General features: G+C 45.2%; 1 protein-coding gene across 8 annotated transcripts in view; it reads left to right on the top strand.

Annotated features, from left to right (window-relative positions):
- The window catches only part of LOC106656217 (myb-like protein AA), a 272177-nt gene that overhangs the window by 37070 nt on the left and 216034 nt on the right, over positions 1–19073 (top strand). For all 8 annotated transcript variants that reach the window (XM_023461899.1, XM_023461901.1, XM_023461905.1 and 5 more), the window contains exons 2-3: positions 16817–17600; positions 18222–18509. In XM_023461899.1, the coding sequence (XP_023317667.1) occupies positions 18324–18509 (186 nt within the window). In that variant the 5' untranslated portion in view covers positions 16817–17600; positions 18222–18323. The remainder of the gene's footprint in view (positions 1–16816; positions 17601–18221; positions 18510–19073) is intronic.

Here is a 19073-nt window from a genome sequence, read left to right as displayed (position 1 = left end):
CGATACTCGCCGTATTATATATAACACATCGTGCACACAGTATTATATTTACCAGAGTAAGAGAGAGAGTACGGTATGGTCCGTGATTCATCACTCTGATGGATGCGCGAAATTCCGTTTCGCCTTCCAGCCGAGAGCTTGCTTGGCGGCTCCTCGTGCCTCGCTCTGACGTAGCAGCAGCAGCAGCTTGCGCCACGGTGCAACATCGCTAAAAATAGCCCGCGCTCTCTCTCTCTCTCTCTCTCTCTCTCTCTCTCTCTTATCCGAATAACCCATGGCGCGCGCACAGAGTCGAGGCTATATATATACAACGTGAACACGTTTCCAAAGCAGGATAGAAATTTCCCTGCCGCTGCCGCTTTGTTTTATCTATATCTTGCGCGATGCCAACGCGCGAGAATCGCAGCAAATATATGCGAGTTCGGGCATATATATATTTGTTTATTAAGTACACTGGCGCCTTTATCCGATTAAAACGAGCTTCGCTCGAGATAAAACGTCTTATCGCGTTATACGTACGCTTTTATAAATAGACGAACTCGGCTGCAGCTGGAATATAAAACGTATACATTATATAGCGCGCTGCAGTGCGCGTACCGAGTTTTACGATAAGTGTGTCAAAAATTGCAGCAGCTCTAGCTTGGCTGCGTTGAGCGCGTTAAAGTCGTGTACGGCAAACGATTCTTCAATTGCCATCGCGCTGCAGTTCTCCGCTTCGTTTATATCGTCTAAGCAGTGGCACGAACTGCGCGAAAGCTCCTGCAAGCTGCAAGTCATAATTTCAGAATAACGTGTTTGTATGTGTGGATGAATTGGCGGCTGAAAAAGTAAATTTCGCTGCAATTCTAAATCCGTACTCGATCCTACATACATGTCTGTTTTTCGATGTGTTTACACCCATATACATAGTTTGGAACATATGTGTGTGTGTCGTATACGTATCGTTACGTATCATCCTGCCAGCGAGGAACAAATCAATGTAAAAGCACTGCCACCCGCTGGAGCGCGAGAAAGGATATTTTTGTCCGCGAAATGCCACGTGCGAGCGAGCGAGCGCGCGCCCGATTCGCAGCCAGAACAATGGGCAAACCCAATATCGCAATTTAGCATTTAACCCAGAAAAAAAAGTCTCTCGCCAAGCACCGAGCGAGAGAGAGCTTGCGTATATAAAAGTATATATATATATATACCGCAGTGCTTTTTTCTCTCTCTTTCTCGTTTTTCCCGCTTTATTTTTTCTCTGCACGCTCGTATTTATCGGCTTAATTGAGCCGCGGTATAACGCCTGCGCCGTAAAATCTGTATCGATCTGCCTGTCTGGCTGGCTAATACGCGCCGAGCACGCGCTTCTCTATATATATCGCGCGCACATACACACGCACACACATGCGCGCAAACTCGAGACACATGCACACACACCCACATCGACGTTTGGACGCGTGGATAGAATAAAAAAGTCGCAGTGTTGCTATACGAGAAAACACACACATACACATGTGAGAGAGTCGACGTGGTATACAGTTTCAAAGGCCAAGAGAGGGTGTGTACTCGCGAGTCGACTCGGCAACGGCGACGGCGTTGCTGGTGGTGGTAGTAGTCGAGTCGGAGGGAGCTCTCCGAGGAAAGAAGAAAAAAGTCGTAGATTACAACGACGTTTCCGTCCGTACAGAGCTCGCTCGGAAAATTGTCCGCCTTCGCGCATCGCATGCAACACACGCGCCGCACACTACACTACCGCCTGTGTGTGCTTTTAAGCACGAGCACACACACACATAGTGCACCACGCGCCTGTATATTCCTTTCTTTCTCCCTCGTTGTTGCGAGCACGTGTGCATGTGTGTATGTGTGTGCGCGAAAAGACATTTGGCGCTCTGCACGCTCTCGTGCACGTATACACAATATATATCTATATGTGATTGTATATATAACGTATATTGCCGTGTGCGAGGGAGGAGAAGGAGGAGGAGGAGGAGGAGAGAGATGGCTGCGAACTGTACAGAAGTTTGCCGATTTCTGGCAGAGTCGAAGGAAATTGCACGTTTCGCGGCACAGTTTCGGCAGACGTGTACACACAGACACACACACTCATATAAGCCCGGACGAATTCGCAGACGCTCGAGAGATAGTAGCACACGCGGAGCGACTGCAGTATTAGTCCATCTGTGTGTGTGCGGGGGTGTGCAAGTGCGCATAGCGCAGCAGCAGCAGCGAACTACCGTATATATGCACACACACACAAACCCACACTCTCAGTGGCGCAGGTTTATAACGGGCTCTAGGTAGCTCGATTCGCAACTAGCGTTTGTATACGTATACACATATAGCAGTCGCAGTAAGTAGTATTGCTCGACTCGAGCAATGCTAGACTACTGCTAGGCTACGAGGCTATATACAGCTTTGCGCTCGGCGTGCACAACCCCCGCCCCCTCCGCCCTGCTCGTCCAGAGCAGATAACTGTTAATAGCTCTTTACGTGCGCGGAGTCGAGCTTGGTGAGCAAATAAACTACCGCCACAGACTCGTTGCCGCCGCTTCTGCTGCTGCTGCTGCTCGAACGAGAGAGGGTAGCTCTCTGCTATTGGGGTACACGTAGCGCAGTAGCGGCGGTGCAGCTCTGCTGCCGTTGCTTTTCAATGTACATTATAACCATTTGAGAGTGCGAGCTAGAGCTCGCTTTCAATATATGTGTGCGAGTGTCTGTGTACACACAAACTCGTTTACGCGCATATATAACTACTTATATATAAATGTATGAGCTGGCTGCGTGTATGTACCGCCTATAGGAAGTATACGCGCAACACATGCACGTGGCAGGATCATTTTCGCGTGCGCTCTTCTACGCGCGTATTTATGCCTCGCGTTCGAGTTTTCGCGGAACCTGCTGCACTCGTGTGCATTCGTCGCTTCTTTATTCGATTCATCGCAGCTTTTCGGAGGTTACGATGATTCGGCCATTTGTGCCCTCGTTTCGACGTTTATAAATAAATATTCAAAGTTCTTTATGTACAAAAGCAATCTCCCACGCACGCACGGAAAATGATTGCGATAAAATAAATTCTGATCGACCTAACGGGGGTGAACCGACCTTGCGGACAAATCTATATGTGGCACCTGTGCCTTTTTGAATCAGCAAAACTGGCGCACATGAACGCAAAAATCGATATCGGAGCGCAGAGAGTCGAGGCCCGGACCAATAAACAAAGCAATGAACATCAGGAGAAATATAATTCGTAGCCCAGATATGCCCTTCTCGTGCAATGCTGTACACACATATCGCACTCGCAGTTAGTGCACTAGTTTTAAGCGCGCGACGACGTTTATTTAGTTTCTCTGTCGCGTGTCGGCGCAACAAAATAATAGTTTAACTTCGCCGCCGCCGCCGCGCGTCGATTACCGCGCGAGTATATTTCAACGTTTAATACTATGTAGCAGCTACACATAGAGCTCGGCGCCCCCGCTGCCGCAAGACGATAATTGTTGCGCGCGCGCCGAAAACTCGTTTGTAAATTGTAATCGCGTTCGAGCACGATATATTCTTCGCTTTAAACGTACACACATATATATACCACTGCGCGAAGTTGCTGCATTAGCGGGTCAATAACAACAACCAACAGCCAACAACAACGAAAACAACGACACGAGAGATCGAGCACGTCGAATCGCAATATTCGCCGTTATAATCTGTAATAAATATCTGCTCTGGGCGGCCCGTCAGTCGAGAAAGAGAGAGAGAGAGATATCGGCATGATCGTGTATTTATACTGCGCCGCGCGGCATATATACCTGCGTGCTGCGAGCTTGTTTATCTGTATATGAATTATATTTACCATCGCGCAGCACACATACACACACATATACCGCACCGACTCCGCACTCTCTTTCTCTCTGCAGCAGCAGCAGCAGCAGCAATAGCGGCCGAACGAGCGAATATACGCGAGCGATTGGCATTATTTATCGCGCCATCTCGCATGCGACGCGCAATCTATATAGACGAACAACACCTGAATATATACTAGCCTATACGTACGTATTTATTTGCCCTGGGATATTTACGGGCGCAGGCGATCGGGAGCAGCAGCGGCTAGAGCTCCCAATCACTTGTCAAAACTACATTTTTACCACGCGCGCACTAATCGATCGGTCATATTTATTCGAACGTCTGTCGTTCGGCTAATCGAAAGCTCGAGTCAGATAGCTTATGTTCCGAGAGAGAGAATATGTATACAAGAGACGAGGCGGATTATTAAAATATTATAGATATTTCGTCGAAACGATTGCAACGGTGCACGCAGCTAACTGCCTTCACGTCTCTCGTTTAAACAATGCTGAATTATTAGATGGCCAGAACGCGCGTATCAAGACAATGGCTACTGGCACATTATTATTCTTTCTCCTTGACCCCGGATCGTATACATGTGTGTGTTTATTGTTGTCATGCGAGCGCCACAGAGCAGCTCGATCGGCCGACTCGATCTACTACCACTTCGGTATACACCTATATATTATAATCTATTCGTGTTATTCCCATTATTTTATTTGCATCGACATTATCAACAAATGTTTGCGCATACCATTTATCTATCTAAGCGCGGCACGATTATTATATGCACACACGTCTACCACGTTTTGCCTAAGCAAAAATGTGTGTATGTATATAATATTATCCTCGATACCGCCAGTCCGCGAACTATGCTCGGAATATAATGCGGTGTGTCGATTCGCGCTCAGCATGTTGTTTTTGTTGTATAATATATAAAGTTAGTGAGGCCGCGTTCGCGCAGCTGTTGCGCTCGGACTGCAATATGTGTGTGTGTGTGTATACACGGCTTGTCCGAGATACGAACTTGTGTGTGTGTATTGCTGTGTGTATGTTTGGCTCGATAAAACAACCAAACGAACGGATCATCGGCGAAGCGTGAAATTCCCATCGTCTGGGCCATAAACTATGAATTCATTTTACGCATGAATGGGCCGTATAAATGCAATGCGCGCAATTCATTCGAGAGTCCGGATCGATTGCAACTCACTCTTTTCTCGCTCTTTCTCTCTATGTTACAAGGCTCGAGTGTGTGTGTATACGTGTATCGTTAATGAGATATACACCACTGCTACTATTGCTGCTACTTCGATTGTACTGCAAACTGACACCCGTCGTTGTAATTGTTACACAGTTGTCGCTCGCTCGAGGATCGATTTGACGCGTGATCGAGACTATTATACGCATACGGAGAGCTGCTGTGAAAAGGATGTGGACGTTAGTTGCGAATATTTCACGAATCGTTCCTATAAAATCCAGGCGGAGCTTATAAAGTCGTGATTTGCCAAACTGCATCCGTGGAGCGCCTATATAATCGCCGGAATATAAACGATGCGTCGCGTCGTTTTATTGGGAAAATTTCGAGCGCAATTTTTCATTCTATAGTCCGCAGTCCGCGTGTATTACATGCGCGTTAAGCTCGATCGTGTTTACACGACGTTGCGTTGCAGACACTACTAGAGCCTCGTGGATGATTAATGGGCGCTTGCGAGAAAATCATTCGAGATTCTTAATGTTTAATATAAAATGTTCGGCCTCGGGTTCATGACCTCGACGTATGATTTTCAGGCATAGACATAAACATTTACACACATGCGAAAATCGTAGCGATAATCCGTACCTATCCCCCTTTCGGCGTTTTCACTTTCGCGCTCGCATTGTTTTTCAATATATAAAAGAGCTGCTGCTGCCGCGTGAACGGCCGATCGCGCGCCTCTTATAGTCTCGAGCGAGCCGTGCGCGAATTAATCGATAAAGTCTCTATCTTTCTCTCCCTCTTCTTCCCTCCCTCTGTCTCTCATTCATAAGTTTGAAACAGCAGCACTCCGTGTATATATACGTTCGATAATTTGCCGACTTTGAACAAAGTCGCCATCGTTTGTACGTCGGGAGATTAATCGCTTCATAATTCATGCAAATTGAAGCTTACATTATGCAGAGCGTACACATACACACACACACACACGCAAAAGCAACAGCTACTTCAAATGGATTGTTTAAGGTTCAGTCAATCCTATCGATCGACATCCAACATCGAAAACAGATATTCCGAGTGTACACATTGAATTAGCCGATTGTAGAATCACACGCAGTATTAATTAGAACATAATACAAGAGTTAGGGTGCCACGAAAAAGCGTCGTGTAAATTTATCGCGAGCTTTTATCGTGCGAGGCCGGACTTTTCATCCTGCAGCGCATCATAGTTCGTTACATATAACGCAACAGTATGTACTCTGCTAAAACTACGTCTCGGACTAATGGTAACAAATTCGCATTTGTCTCGTACATCCTGCGACCCTATGTGTGTAGCAACGCCGGCAAAAGAAAATGAGAAAGAGAGAGAGAGAGAGAGAGATAACGGCGCCCGACGTGCACCACCAGGACGTATACAATATACGGCATATACGCAAAGCGATACGCGCGGGCCAGTGAATATAGCGAAAAAATCCGTATAGTTATACCAAATTAATGGAGCAAGGACTCGCGCACGGGGCACGCGTTATTTCCATCTTTTTTTTAGTTGTTTTCCTTTTTCATTTTGTTTTTTGTTCTCGTTTCATTTGCTCATTCGCAAACAAGCGTGCCTGCGTACTACACACACACACACATGTACATACGAAAAAAGCTCGTTGACTATTATTGTGTTTATCACGCGCAAAACCAACGGCTCTCGGCGCCGACTCTCGGAGCTTTGGAAAAAATAAAAAAAAATAATAATAGAAAACAAGCATTGGATTTTGATGAGAGCGAGCTATAGAGAAAGGGAGGGAGGGAGGAAAACGAGGAGAGTCGAGTCGCTGGTGTGGATTCAACGTGTATAACGATGAGCCGCGGGAAATTGGATGGCATCCTTTTTTTTTTACCTACCCCCCGCGCGCCCGCTTTTGCCCTCTGGTATTGTGCATGTGCACAGCGTATATTTGTATGTATGTACGCGAACGCGTCCGCGTGCGAATATACACCGGATACACAAATATAGCCGAAGAGTTTATTTATGTAATTTTGCACTGCTGCTGCTGCTGCTGAAAAGTCACCGGTGGTGTCAATATAAAAGCGCCGCTCCTGCATTTTCCTACACACACGCGAGCACAGCTTCGGGATTTCATACTTTATAATCCCTCGCGCGAGCGTGCGAATTGTTTATTTCGATCTCTCCTCCTCTTTTTGCTGCCGCGCGCGCGCGCCGTTATATTCAGCCAACAATCGGCTTTAAACTCGGGTAAAACAAAAGCGCTTAAAACTATCGCGTCGAAAATTTACAATCTAATTAGGTGCTGCGTACAGTATACCTGTTTGCACAAAAGTGCGATTAGCAAAACGAAAAAAAAGAGGAAATATATAGCTCGTATGTACTTGTACCAACGAGATGGTGGTGGTGTGTGGACCCGCTGCGCTCCTACGTATTACTATTTACGTAACGTTTGCGAACGATTTTTCCATCGTCGTAACTTTTACACGCGGGTCGACCTTGTTTAATAATTGAGTCGATTGCACAGAAAAAGAAAACAAAACGAAACAAAACTAAGATCAAGTACACAATATCACCACGACGATGACGATGATAATATATCATTACTTACGTACTCGAAGTAAAAAAATTGAAGTCAACTTTATGAGTATATACGACTTTCGAGGCATATTCGCTTAGTTTTTCCTCGCGCGCCGAGTGCACACACACACAGCTCGCGCTCGGCAGCGCGCAGTCTATTTCAGAGTTACTGCCTGCCAGACTACAATTGCTATTCTAATTACGTATCTACCGTGAGCTGCATTTGCCGTTGGCACTGCAGTGCCTATATATCTCTCTGCACACACACACGTACGTACATACATATTCGTATATACGGGGCTCGCTCGTTCGTCTAATATGACGCCTTACGCCGGCGCTCTCTCGTGTAAGTTCGTAATGATCGTGAGAAGGTCTTTGTTCCAGACTTGGCGCATGATGTTGCCGCTGCCTCCTACTCCTCTCGCGTACAATATACATATATCTTATGTGCAGCAGCAGCGACTCTCAGTTTGCGCTATGGCAACGTGTAGATGTAATTTTCACGAAGCAGCAGGAGCAGCAGCAGCTCGAGCGTGTACCATATAGCCTGCGATAAGGAGATTGATTCGACCGAGGCATGCTTCCCACTTTCCAATAATGCTACTTTTACCCAAACTTTTTGAGAGTGTCGGAGAGCACCGCAGCAAAGAGGATAGGAGTGAGAGAATCTTTTCTTTCTTATAATAGATCGCGTAGTACACGTTAGTTTGTGCACACACGCACACACATACACGAATTTCTATATACGCAAGCACGAGCACAACTGCGACGCATGTACGAGGTGTAGATCACATGCGGGCCTCGAGGTATAGAGAGTAACCCGCACATATTACCCTACATGAGAGCCGCCGCCACAACTCGCTCGATTCTTGGCGCGCGTTCAACATTTTCCCAATTTCGCCTTTTGTCTGGAAGCGGAAAATTTGACGTCATTTTACGAAAATATTTGGAACAGCTCGAACGCGAGAGAGAAAGTTGGAAACATATCGAAGGGTTTATGTATTATATCCTTGAACGCATAAGATCTTTATTAACTTTATATTCTTTCGGGCGTGCACAGCACGGCTTGTGTCAACAAATATACCAAGCGATTGCTGGTCGACTATACTATATACTCCTCCTCGGTTATAAAGTAAACAATTTTGAAAGATATGAAACGATCTGTGCTCGCGGTCGCATCTTCTCTCTCTCACCGCGGCACGTAAACACTGGAAAGCTTTTCGGAGAAAAATTTATTATTATATATATATGACACGTATCACAATCGAGAACTCGCGCAGTAGCAGACACGCGAAGCAATTCATTTTCATTCGTTGCAGTGGCAGCAGCAGCAGCAGCTCGCACACGATCAGGCCGAAGATTTATCGAGCTCTCGCAACTTGAATTTCAATGCTCCCGCGAGCTGCTCTTTCGAATAAATGGCGCGTTTGCATTTACTCGTTCATAAAATTAGTATTTCTCGCGAATCTGTCTAGAGAGAGAGAGAGGTGGCGGTGGCTGGCAGTGGAAAAATATTACGTCGCAGGCGCGCGTGCATTATATTTTCCGCCTGGCGCGCGCGCCGATGTATCGATTTTGCGCCGCGTTCTTAATTGCGTAATCGTGTCGACGTGCCACGCGCATACACAAATCGAGAGTTGAATAATTTCAGAAATCTTCGCGCAAAAAGCGCACAACACAACACAGACTCGCACACATTTAATAATTGGAAAGCGGCCAATAATTTTAACTAGATGTACACGAAGCAGAAGAAGAAGCTGTGTGGCGAGTTCCCGGCGTCACGTATATCCGCATTTAGCTCGAACTTTTTTTCTGTCTTTTTTTTCTCGTTGCGAAGAGTCTCTCGAAGTCTTCGCATTCTCTCGATTGTTCAAAATTTGTGACGTTTTTCGACTTTTTTTTTATAAATAGACGCGCGTAGCTCTCGTCTCGTCGGAGTATAAAGATGAGTCGACTTTTTTCAACGTTTATCGACGCGCAGCCAGCAGCAAATATACACGACACGATATACACACATAACGAGCTTGCGAGGAACGCATATAACACGCATCGCGCCGTGACTATTTGCACACGTGCTCGTTTGGGAGGATATAGCTGCGCGCGTTTTAAAAATAGATGTATGCGTGTATACGGTATGCGGGACTCGCGGCGAGTGTGGGTGGCATATATAGTGTACGGGTATACGTATGGGAGAGCAGAGCAAAGCAGCAGTAGCAGCAACAGCAGTGGCAGCGTCGCCTCGCGAGTAAAAGCGAGCCAGGAATTTCAGTAGCGGCCAACGTAATACACGCGTCGAGTAGCAAGCGCATACACAGCCAACTTATAAATTGCACTTATTTCGTGCGAAAGTGAATTTCTTTGCGCAATTTATGGCCTCATTGTATGAAGTAAACATCATAATATGCTAATCAGTGCGTTAAGTCGTAGAATATATATAAGAGAAAAAAGGGAAAAAAACGAGTAGAGAATTTTTTGCCTATACACACCGGTGAAATTATGCGAGTTATTTTTCCCCTCCATTCCGCGCTGCACTTTAATTCGCATATTCGGATGAGGGAGGAAAACAGTATACACGCCGAGAACTATATCTCTACTCCGATATAATTCAAAACAGCTCGAGTAGTACAGTGGGTATACGTATTTCGGCGTCGGTGCCTCGCGCGCGCATAGTATGCAGACGAGACGAGGCGAGCGCGCGCGCGGAAGAACTCTTAGCTCTCGACTCCGACTATATCTAGCTCCGTATAACGCGCTGCACGCGCCGGATTTCGTAAACTCCATTACAAAGTTAAGGTGCGGCCTCGCCGCCGACGAGCTGCTGCTCTCCTTCGCTCGCGCACGCAATAATGTAATGCCGAAAATTGAAACGAATCGCGCCCTCGCAGACTCGAGTTACTACTACCACCACCACCAGCACTATCTCTATAGCTAGGAGTATACATACGGATGTGCGGTTTTGACGGAGACGTGCACTTTCTTCTCTGAGTTACGCATGTATATACACGGGCTGATTTATGCCAAAAGCCGACAATTGTATTTACGTAGTCTATAGTGTACGCGTATATATAGCGCAGAGGTGATCTGCAATTTCAAACGGAGTCGAGTCAAACGAGTCAATTGGACGTTGTTTGTTTTTGTGTTTTTTTTTTTTTTTTTCGTCGACGAGCATAGCTGGCAACAAAGTCGTATCGTTACGCTGCCACGAAGAGACGACGCGCACTACAAACACCGCTGCTCTCGTTCAAAAATGTCAGTGCGCGCGATGTATAAAAGTCACGTGCAATGACATTGTATACAGTGCGAGACAAGGTGTACAGTTGAGTTCTCAGCAGCAGCAGCAATAGCGTATCAGTGCAGGCACATAGAGCTAGCTCCATATCCATGCAACACGTCCGTCATATGCAATACTACCAGCAGAGAGGCGCTCGTCGAAAGCGCAACTAGACCGTAAAGTCTGGCTATTGCAACGAGCGATTGAATCTCGGGTTCCGGCCCGAGTGAGCTCTCGCTGTGTGTGCTATAGGCTACCGCCAATGGTTCTGCATAAAAATCCATACGTACTGCGCACATGCACAAACGTGCTATATCATAGGAGAGCGAAAGACGCGATAATCCAGCTGCGGCGTATATACATTATTATCTTTTCGACTTGCCGACGCCGCCGCCGCCGCCGCCGCCGACGCCATCGGTGCGCGCCCCACACTGCAGCAACGGCAGCAGCTGATTTCGCGTGTGCAAAACCTGTCTTGGAGCTCCTTGTATGTGTGTGTGTGCGTGTAAGTATACGTGCACGAGGAGAGCTCGTGAACTCGCTTTTCGATCGGTCGTCAATTCTAATCGACTTTTATTCAACTGTAACGAACGGGCGATTCTCTTATTATATGCCCACTTGAAATATGTCTGGCGTGCCCAGTGCCAATGACTGTATGCATTGCACACACGTACGTACCTATGTATGTGCACGTGTATGTGCATTGGCTTGATCGGAGCACCGCAGCACTGCAGCACTACAGCAGCACCGCGGGGACTGCACCTTATAATCACATTGCGATTTATTGCGCAAATCGCCTCTTTCACTCACTCTCTTTGCTGAATAAATATTTATGTAGATAAGTTATATGTACGTGCGTTATAGCATGTAGCAGCAGCAGCGAGAGATCCATTTGCTCGGCAAGGCCCATTACGGGCAATTATTTTAATCGTTAGAATAATGCCGGATAAACCGTGTCTTTTGTTGTCGTTTTTCCTTACGAGAGAGAGACGCAGAAAGAGAATACATAAACGGCGCAGCGAAATTACGCGCACCCGTGTGCGCCTCGGTGTGCGATGCTTATATACGTATTTAGTACTGCACACACCACGTGGCGTAATCACGCGGCGCGCGTAAAATTTTTTCGAGTGAAATCAGCAGCATAGGCAGCTACTCGAGGCGAGCGAGCCGCTAAATCTTTCTACGACTGCGTATCGTTCGATTATATACTAACGCGCGGATTTTTTTTTTCTTCTTCGAGAATTCGATAATTATATATAGCGACCTCGCGAATTTCCGATTTATATACGATTGGCTCTCGTGGCTTCTAATTAAGCGACTTTTGCAAAGTAGATTCCATTTGGATGAGAAGATCGCGAGACGCGTCGTGTGTTTTTTTTTCTCGTTATAGTTGCGACGTCATCTCGCACAAAGTTGCTTTACGTTTAATAAACTTCACTTGCGTTATGTGTATCATAATAAAATACGTTTACAAACAGTGGATCGCACTTGGAAAAAGAGAGGAGAGGACTCGCTGATGCGTACCGGACGACGATCATGTTCGTGACCGTAACCGTATGCAACTCTCTCTTCTTTCTTTTTTATAATGCATATAAACCTCTCTCTCGGTCTCCGACTAGAGAGGGAGCAAAATGATTTTTAACCTTTCCGATCGGCTGCCCTCGATTATGCACAGCTCGATGGACGATGCACAGAGAGCATTATATACATAACACAACAATGGCATCGACCGCTGTCGATCGTCGCTCTTTCGCTCCTCAAACACACCCAATGCTGGCGTCTATATAGCATGTATTATATGTAGAGCCGTGTGTCGTTCTGCAGTGATCTGAATATTGTAGCAACTTAGTACTGTGGCATTTGAGCGCGAATCTTGACCGACTCGTTGAACTAGGCGGACTACCGACGCGCGTCTTGAGTCATCGATATCGATTATTACACTCGAGCCATTTTTCCGCTGCTTATTACACGCAGGTCGGGTTTATTAAATTTTACTCGCACAAACGGCAGAAGCTGTCAATCAGCTCGAATAAATAGGCGTCGAGTATTTTCTTTTTCGTTCGCGACTATATTGAAAAAAATAACAAGAACATATTTAGAATATACAATAGTATAACACTGTACTTCGCAAACAAACAGCGGAAAAAAGTATCAATTTTGCCTCCGAAGCAAGTTGCAAAAAAAGACCAAAACAGAAAGATTTGATACCATTGTAAAACTCTTCGAGGCGTGTACTGCTGCTCCTGCTGTAACGGAAAAACTGATGTTTTTCTCCGGCAAAAAGTCGCTCGCTTGTACACAAGCTCTCTCTCTCTCACACGTACTATGTACATTCCATATGCATGAATAATGGAAAATTTCAAATTTTGCCCAGCGCGTGAAAAATGAAATGTAATATCCGTTTTGAGAAAAAAAATATAATTTTCTGGATCGACCTGGGAGTGCAGAAAATGTATATATGTTCCAGCATAAAAAGTATAAACCGAATAAAATGCATATTGCATATTGGCGTTGCGCACAGGGGGGTGCACACGAGTGCGCATGTTATATACATCGGCACACGAGCAACTTTCAAAGCTGCCATTGTCATAACACATACACACACAGACATAGACGAAGCTCACTGCTCGCGCGCAAGCCTCGGCGGAATAAAACAAACTGACCAAAGCGCCCCATCACCTGTAAAACCGGATGAATGAATTCCGATATGTCGAGTAAAGGCCAGAGAATATGTACACAGAAGCTAGTTTGAAATGAGCTATACCGTGAATCAATTCGCGCCCCCCGTGTGTATAGAGACCTTTGCTATTTCCTCTTTCTCTCTCGCTCTCGCTCTCGTCTCTGTCTCTCGCGCTCGGGCGACGAGCTTAATTCGCATCGTGTGCAGCTTATATATAGTATATGTGCTCGATCTGCACTGCAGCGCTGCACGACGAAGCAGAGAGAAAGAGAGAGAAAAAGTGTCGACTGTGCCAAAAGATATCGAGCGAGAGACGCGAAAGCTTTTAGCTCTCTTTTTACGTTCGAAAATTGGCACCTTTAATGGTGTATGTGTGTGTGTGAGTGTGGGGGGCATCGCGTGGAAAAAACTGTAAGACGTAAATTGAAGAATCAGTTTTGTTCTCCTTTCGGATCCCAAAGTAAGCTCGGCAGCGATAAATAATTTCTCACTCTATTTATGCGGATACATTATTTGTCTGTAGTTCCTAGAGAGCTCGGAATTAGACTCGGCTCGTATATTTACTTCTGTATACCTATCATGGCTGCCGACATACGTCCATGCGCGCGCGAGAATGGCAAGTTTATATAGCCATAGCGGAAAGCGCACACAAGGCGAGGCCACTTGAGAGATGCTCTTGACGGCGCGGCGTGGTCGTCTTGTCACATAAGCGGCTTAGGTCGAGCCTCGAAGCAAAATTGCAGTGTAGTTATTTTCTTCTCTGTTTTTTTTCACGTATCTATCTTTTTCTGAAAAATCTTTTTGACGTGGAGCACAGATCCTGTTCAGTTGAAATTTTGAGTAAAATACCAAAAGTTTCTCTAAACCAAGTCGATGCGTCTTATTTTTACCGAGCTGTGTTTGCCATTTCAATCATACCCATATCTCCGTAAATCTCGAATACTTCTCCATTAACTCGGCTTATAAGAACGCGTTTTAGCGCGCCTCGTGTGCAACCTAATTTTCCGCCTTCGCGCGAAAACGAAATTTAAAATATAAAAATAATAATTTGTTTGCTTTAGAAAGCAACAACCACAAAAAATACGAGGTTAAAAAAAGTTTTCTGTAAGCACGCGGTTGAAGAAGGCGGCGGCGTCGACGTACGGCTGTGTGTAGTGGCAGCCGCAGAGCGTCAGCCGAGAGTATACCAATCCGAGCACGCACGAGTATTTAATTTCTAGCTTTTAATTTGCACTCGGCTGCGCACTTGTTCCACGAAGCCGCCGCCTAAAGTACACGTACAGTGCCCGAGGTGTTTGATAAATACACTCGCTACAGCTCGCACATACACATACACGCACATTATATATATGAACGAGCACAGAGAGAGAGAGAGAGAGAGAGACGTGCACACACATACAGCCTACATCCGCACAAACTAACTCCTTTATATGCAGCATCGTGTCAAGTATATATATAGTAAAAAGCTTAAACGTGCGTATAGAGAGCGAGTCTTGCTATAGCTGAGCAAGTGAGAGAGAGAGAGAGCGAAAGAGTTGAGCTGGAACTCTGCACACGAGCTATACACAGCTCGTAGCTAGCTTGCTGCATGGGGGTCTTTGTATTGGCTCATTCGAGCTCTCTCTCTCTGCAACACTTGTCTGGATTTTCTCGCGATTTCTAGCAAAGCGTGTCGTAGCTTTTAATAGAAGGGTGCTCCGCTCTCCGCGTGCAGTGCTCTGCGCGCAAAGGCCGAGAGCTCAAAAGTCCGCGCGTATATAACCCCGCCGCGCGCCCGAGTTACAACGAGCTAAGCGAGTTTCCTCCGCGTCTAGTTCTGCTCGCTATCTCTCTCTCTCTCTCTTTTCTCCTTCTCTCTCTTTCGCGTCTATACGTATTTACCCGTAGTAGTACTACGTCCAACCCTTGCAGAGATCGGAGTACACAGCGCGCACGCATAGGCCAACACACGTACGATACACAGAGACGTAAACACACAGCTCCGATGCGGCTGGGCGTACCTATCTCTATCGGCGGAGCGCGTTTTATGCCGTCGGTGAGATGAGTCTCGAGAAGCAGCGCCGGTGCACCGCGCGCTGCACAAGGCTCACTCGCTGCGGAGCATCGGTCTAGGCACGTACCTCGTACGACACGATACGATATTATTAAGCCCGATGCCCGCAGAAGCATCACTTCTGCACAGCGAGCGAGACACGAGACTTTGACTCGAGAGAGTAAAAGTCACGCTTTATCCATATAGGTACGTAGGTGTGCAAATCTCTGTTACAAATCAATCAAACTCAATTGTTTATTTTTTTCTTTTCATTTTATCTATTATTTGTTTGTCTTCGTTCCTGAGCAGGTATAATAATCATATTAATTTATATAAGAAAAATTATCACTAAAGCGACGTGTGTAACTTCGCCGTTTACGAAACGAGAGCAATAAAGGGTAGGTGACTTAAGACATGTATTAGCTTGCATAGAGAACATAACAACAGAGAGCGAAATCCATCGATTGGATTTTGTTACATATATATATCGCATTATATATATTCTGAATGAGATTGTATATCTTTTATAAGACGGTTGGTATTTCTCGAATGATTTGCAATGATTATTTGTAATATTGCTTTTATATACGCCTGCTTTGTCGCTTGCTGCTTCATATTCTGTTGCTACGTTCACTTTTCTCAAAGTATCTTAATAGTTATTCAGGTTGTGGTATTTGTATAATAAAACAATACAATAATAACAATCATAAAAAGAAAACAGCAATATAATAAAATAGCTACCGATAAATTACAATCATGATAATGATAATAATAATAATATAACAGCAACCCACACACATAACCGATAGCGAAGCGTGTTAGTTTTGAGAAAAACTAATCACAATAGCCAAGTCTCTAGTAGATGAGCAGCCTGCGAGAATGCAAAACTCGATCATTACTCCATAAATAGTTACTCGAAATAGAACAACACCAACATGTACAATTCGCTTCAATAGTAAAAAATACCTTTGCGTTGTACACACTTGAAGATATGAAACAGAAAATTTTGGTTGAGCAAAAAAAAAAAAAAAAAAGAAATATCCTTACCTGGACTACTACTCTGCTTGTGCACAATCAGCCGTATGATTATCTAGTTCCCCAATTTCATCCTACTCTTTCTCACCACTGAACAAAACAACAACAACACCAACATCAACAAAAATAAAAAAAAGATAAAAATAAATAAAAACCTGCCTGTAATTGCACTCGCCAGTAATGCAACAATTTTGCTTTTTCTATGTTTTCAGAATTCACCGAGAACAAGCTACTGATCGCTCCGCATCAATCTGAAGACACACACAAGGAATAGAGAGCATTCGCGTAGAATCTCTATGCATAAATGACGTAAAGAAGCAAAACACTTGCCAGCGCATCTTTTTTCTCTTTATCTCTCCTCCTTCTCTGCTCTTCCAGTGAGCAAAGCACACCCCTTGCTTTGAGCGGCGCTCCCCCAACCCAGTCAAATACCCTCGATATCCTCAGCCCAGCTTCTCGATCTTCGGTTTATTTACCACCTTTTCGTCGCTTCTGTATACTCTCCGACGAAAAAGCCACGATAGAGACCGGTGTATATATATTTTTATATACCTGTATATCTCTTGCTCTCCTTTATACCTCCAGCTTCCACACTTTATCCGAGTACTTCCAGAGAAGTCGACGACTGTGTGTTTAATTCTCGCTTTGTCTGTGTCAGTCAATCTGTCTCGCACGACATATACGCGCGCTCGCCTACACACGCCATTCTCGACGCGCATCAATGAGAAGCAGCTCGAGCACCGGCCAACCCCAGATACCAGACTTAGCAGAGCTTCAACCTGAAGAAGCCGTAGCATCGGCCACTACCAGAGGCGTACTTAGCTTGAGCGCTTAGACATAATCCTCGCCTCTTTCTCATTCTATCTCTCGCTCTCTCTCTGCGTACTATATCACTCGCTGCTACTTCTCTCCTCTCTCTTCATATCTCTCTCTCTCTATCCCGTTCCAACACGACCCCGAGGAAGAGCCGATCCAGACGTACGCCTAATACTCAAGGTGAGCACAACGTTCGGTCAAACCGGATGAAATTTTACCTACTCCTCCCCCCAACCCCCGGATTGTATGGGACTGACTTCGGTGAGTGTGTGACGTGACGCGCGCGCGCGCGGGTTGGACGTTGGTCGCGGCGTATTAACTATTTTATGATTCGAAAATGTCAAAATTTTTTCGGAGTTTCGTTAATCCGAAAGGTCATCGCGCGGAGTCAAGTTTCGGCTGTTGAATAATCGACGAAAGAACGAGAGCGCGTATATATAAACTGAAAAGTGTACGAATTTCGCGTTGAAGATGCTTAATTGCTTTTTGCTTTGCTAGCCCCACACCGAAGTAGAGAGATGGTAAATAAACTACGAATACGCTTTCAACGAATTTCGTATTAGTTACGGGTGGCGGCAAGTATCTTTGGAATTTCGCTCGCTCTCGACGACTCGAAAGAACGCGCGGATAATGCGTTAAAGTCGTTTGGCTCGCAGTAACTTACAATTTAACGTCGTCGATTTTCTTTCGCAACTTTACGATCGAACGAATGAGTCTTTCGCTCTCTCACTCCCTAAAAACCTCTGCCTGCAAGCAGTATAGACTAAAAACCTAACGAATTATTTTCAACCCCAATACCAGAAAGAAGTTCGAGAATCTAGAAGGAAAACGAGGACATCTGTAGAAGCAGTCAATTGAAAGACGCAAGCTTCTCAACCCCTACGAAGTTTCGCCCCCAAGAGAATGGCAATGGTCAACATGAATAATCTAATCAACGGAAAGGACTCGCGATGGCTGCAACTGGAGGTCTGCCGAGAGTTCCAGAGACAAAAATGCACCCGACCAGACACCGAGTGCAAATTCGCGCATCCGCCCGCCAACGTCGAGGTTCAGAACGGCCGCGTGACCGCCTGCTACGACAGTATCAAGGTACGTCTCTCTTTCGAAATGCTGCCCTTTGGTCTGACAATAGCGACGACCAACTTATACATTTTACATATAATGAATACATATAGATAATATACATTATACTTTTATAATTACACTCACTTTGTTTTTCTGAGTGCTTCTCACATTATTATTGTTAGTGGTATATTATTATCCATTATTGTCATTATACTTTCCTGGTTGTTGCCTTTCTTTTTTTGTTTGTTTTATCAATTTTTCTACTATATAAGACCTGAAGCTTCTATGCTCGGCTTCTATGCTTATCGCCCCAAAAGCTGTAATTGTGGTTTTAGGTATTATAATCCATACATTTATAATATATATTTTTCTATAAATACACACATAACTGAGCGCTAAGCTTATTAAAATAGGCCAAAACTAAAAAAAAGATTAATGTGCAAGAGAAAGTTCGCAGCGCACTTCAAGTTGAATATTGCAAGTGGGAGCTTACACTCTTACCCTGCCTGCTGCTAGGCGTGTTGCCAAGCTAGTGCAAATGAAATAAAAAAAAAAAGAACTTCCATCGCAAAGACATGTAATGGAATT

This window comes from Trichogramma pretiosum, unplaced genomic scaffold (assembly GCF_000599845.2).
Source record: "Trichogramma pretiosum strain Unisexual culture from Peru unplaced genomic scaffold, Tpre_2.0 scaffold64, whole genome shotgun sequence".
Lineage (NCBI taxonomy): Eukaryota > Metazoa > Arthropoda > Insecta > Hymenoptera > Trichogrammatidae > Trichogramma > Trichogramma pretiosum.
Note: the sequence above shows the minus strand (reverse complement) of the source record. Positions and strands in the feature narration are given on the sequence as shown.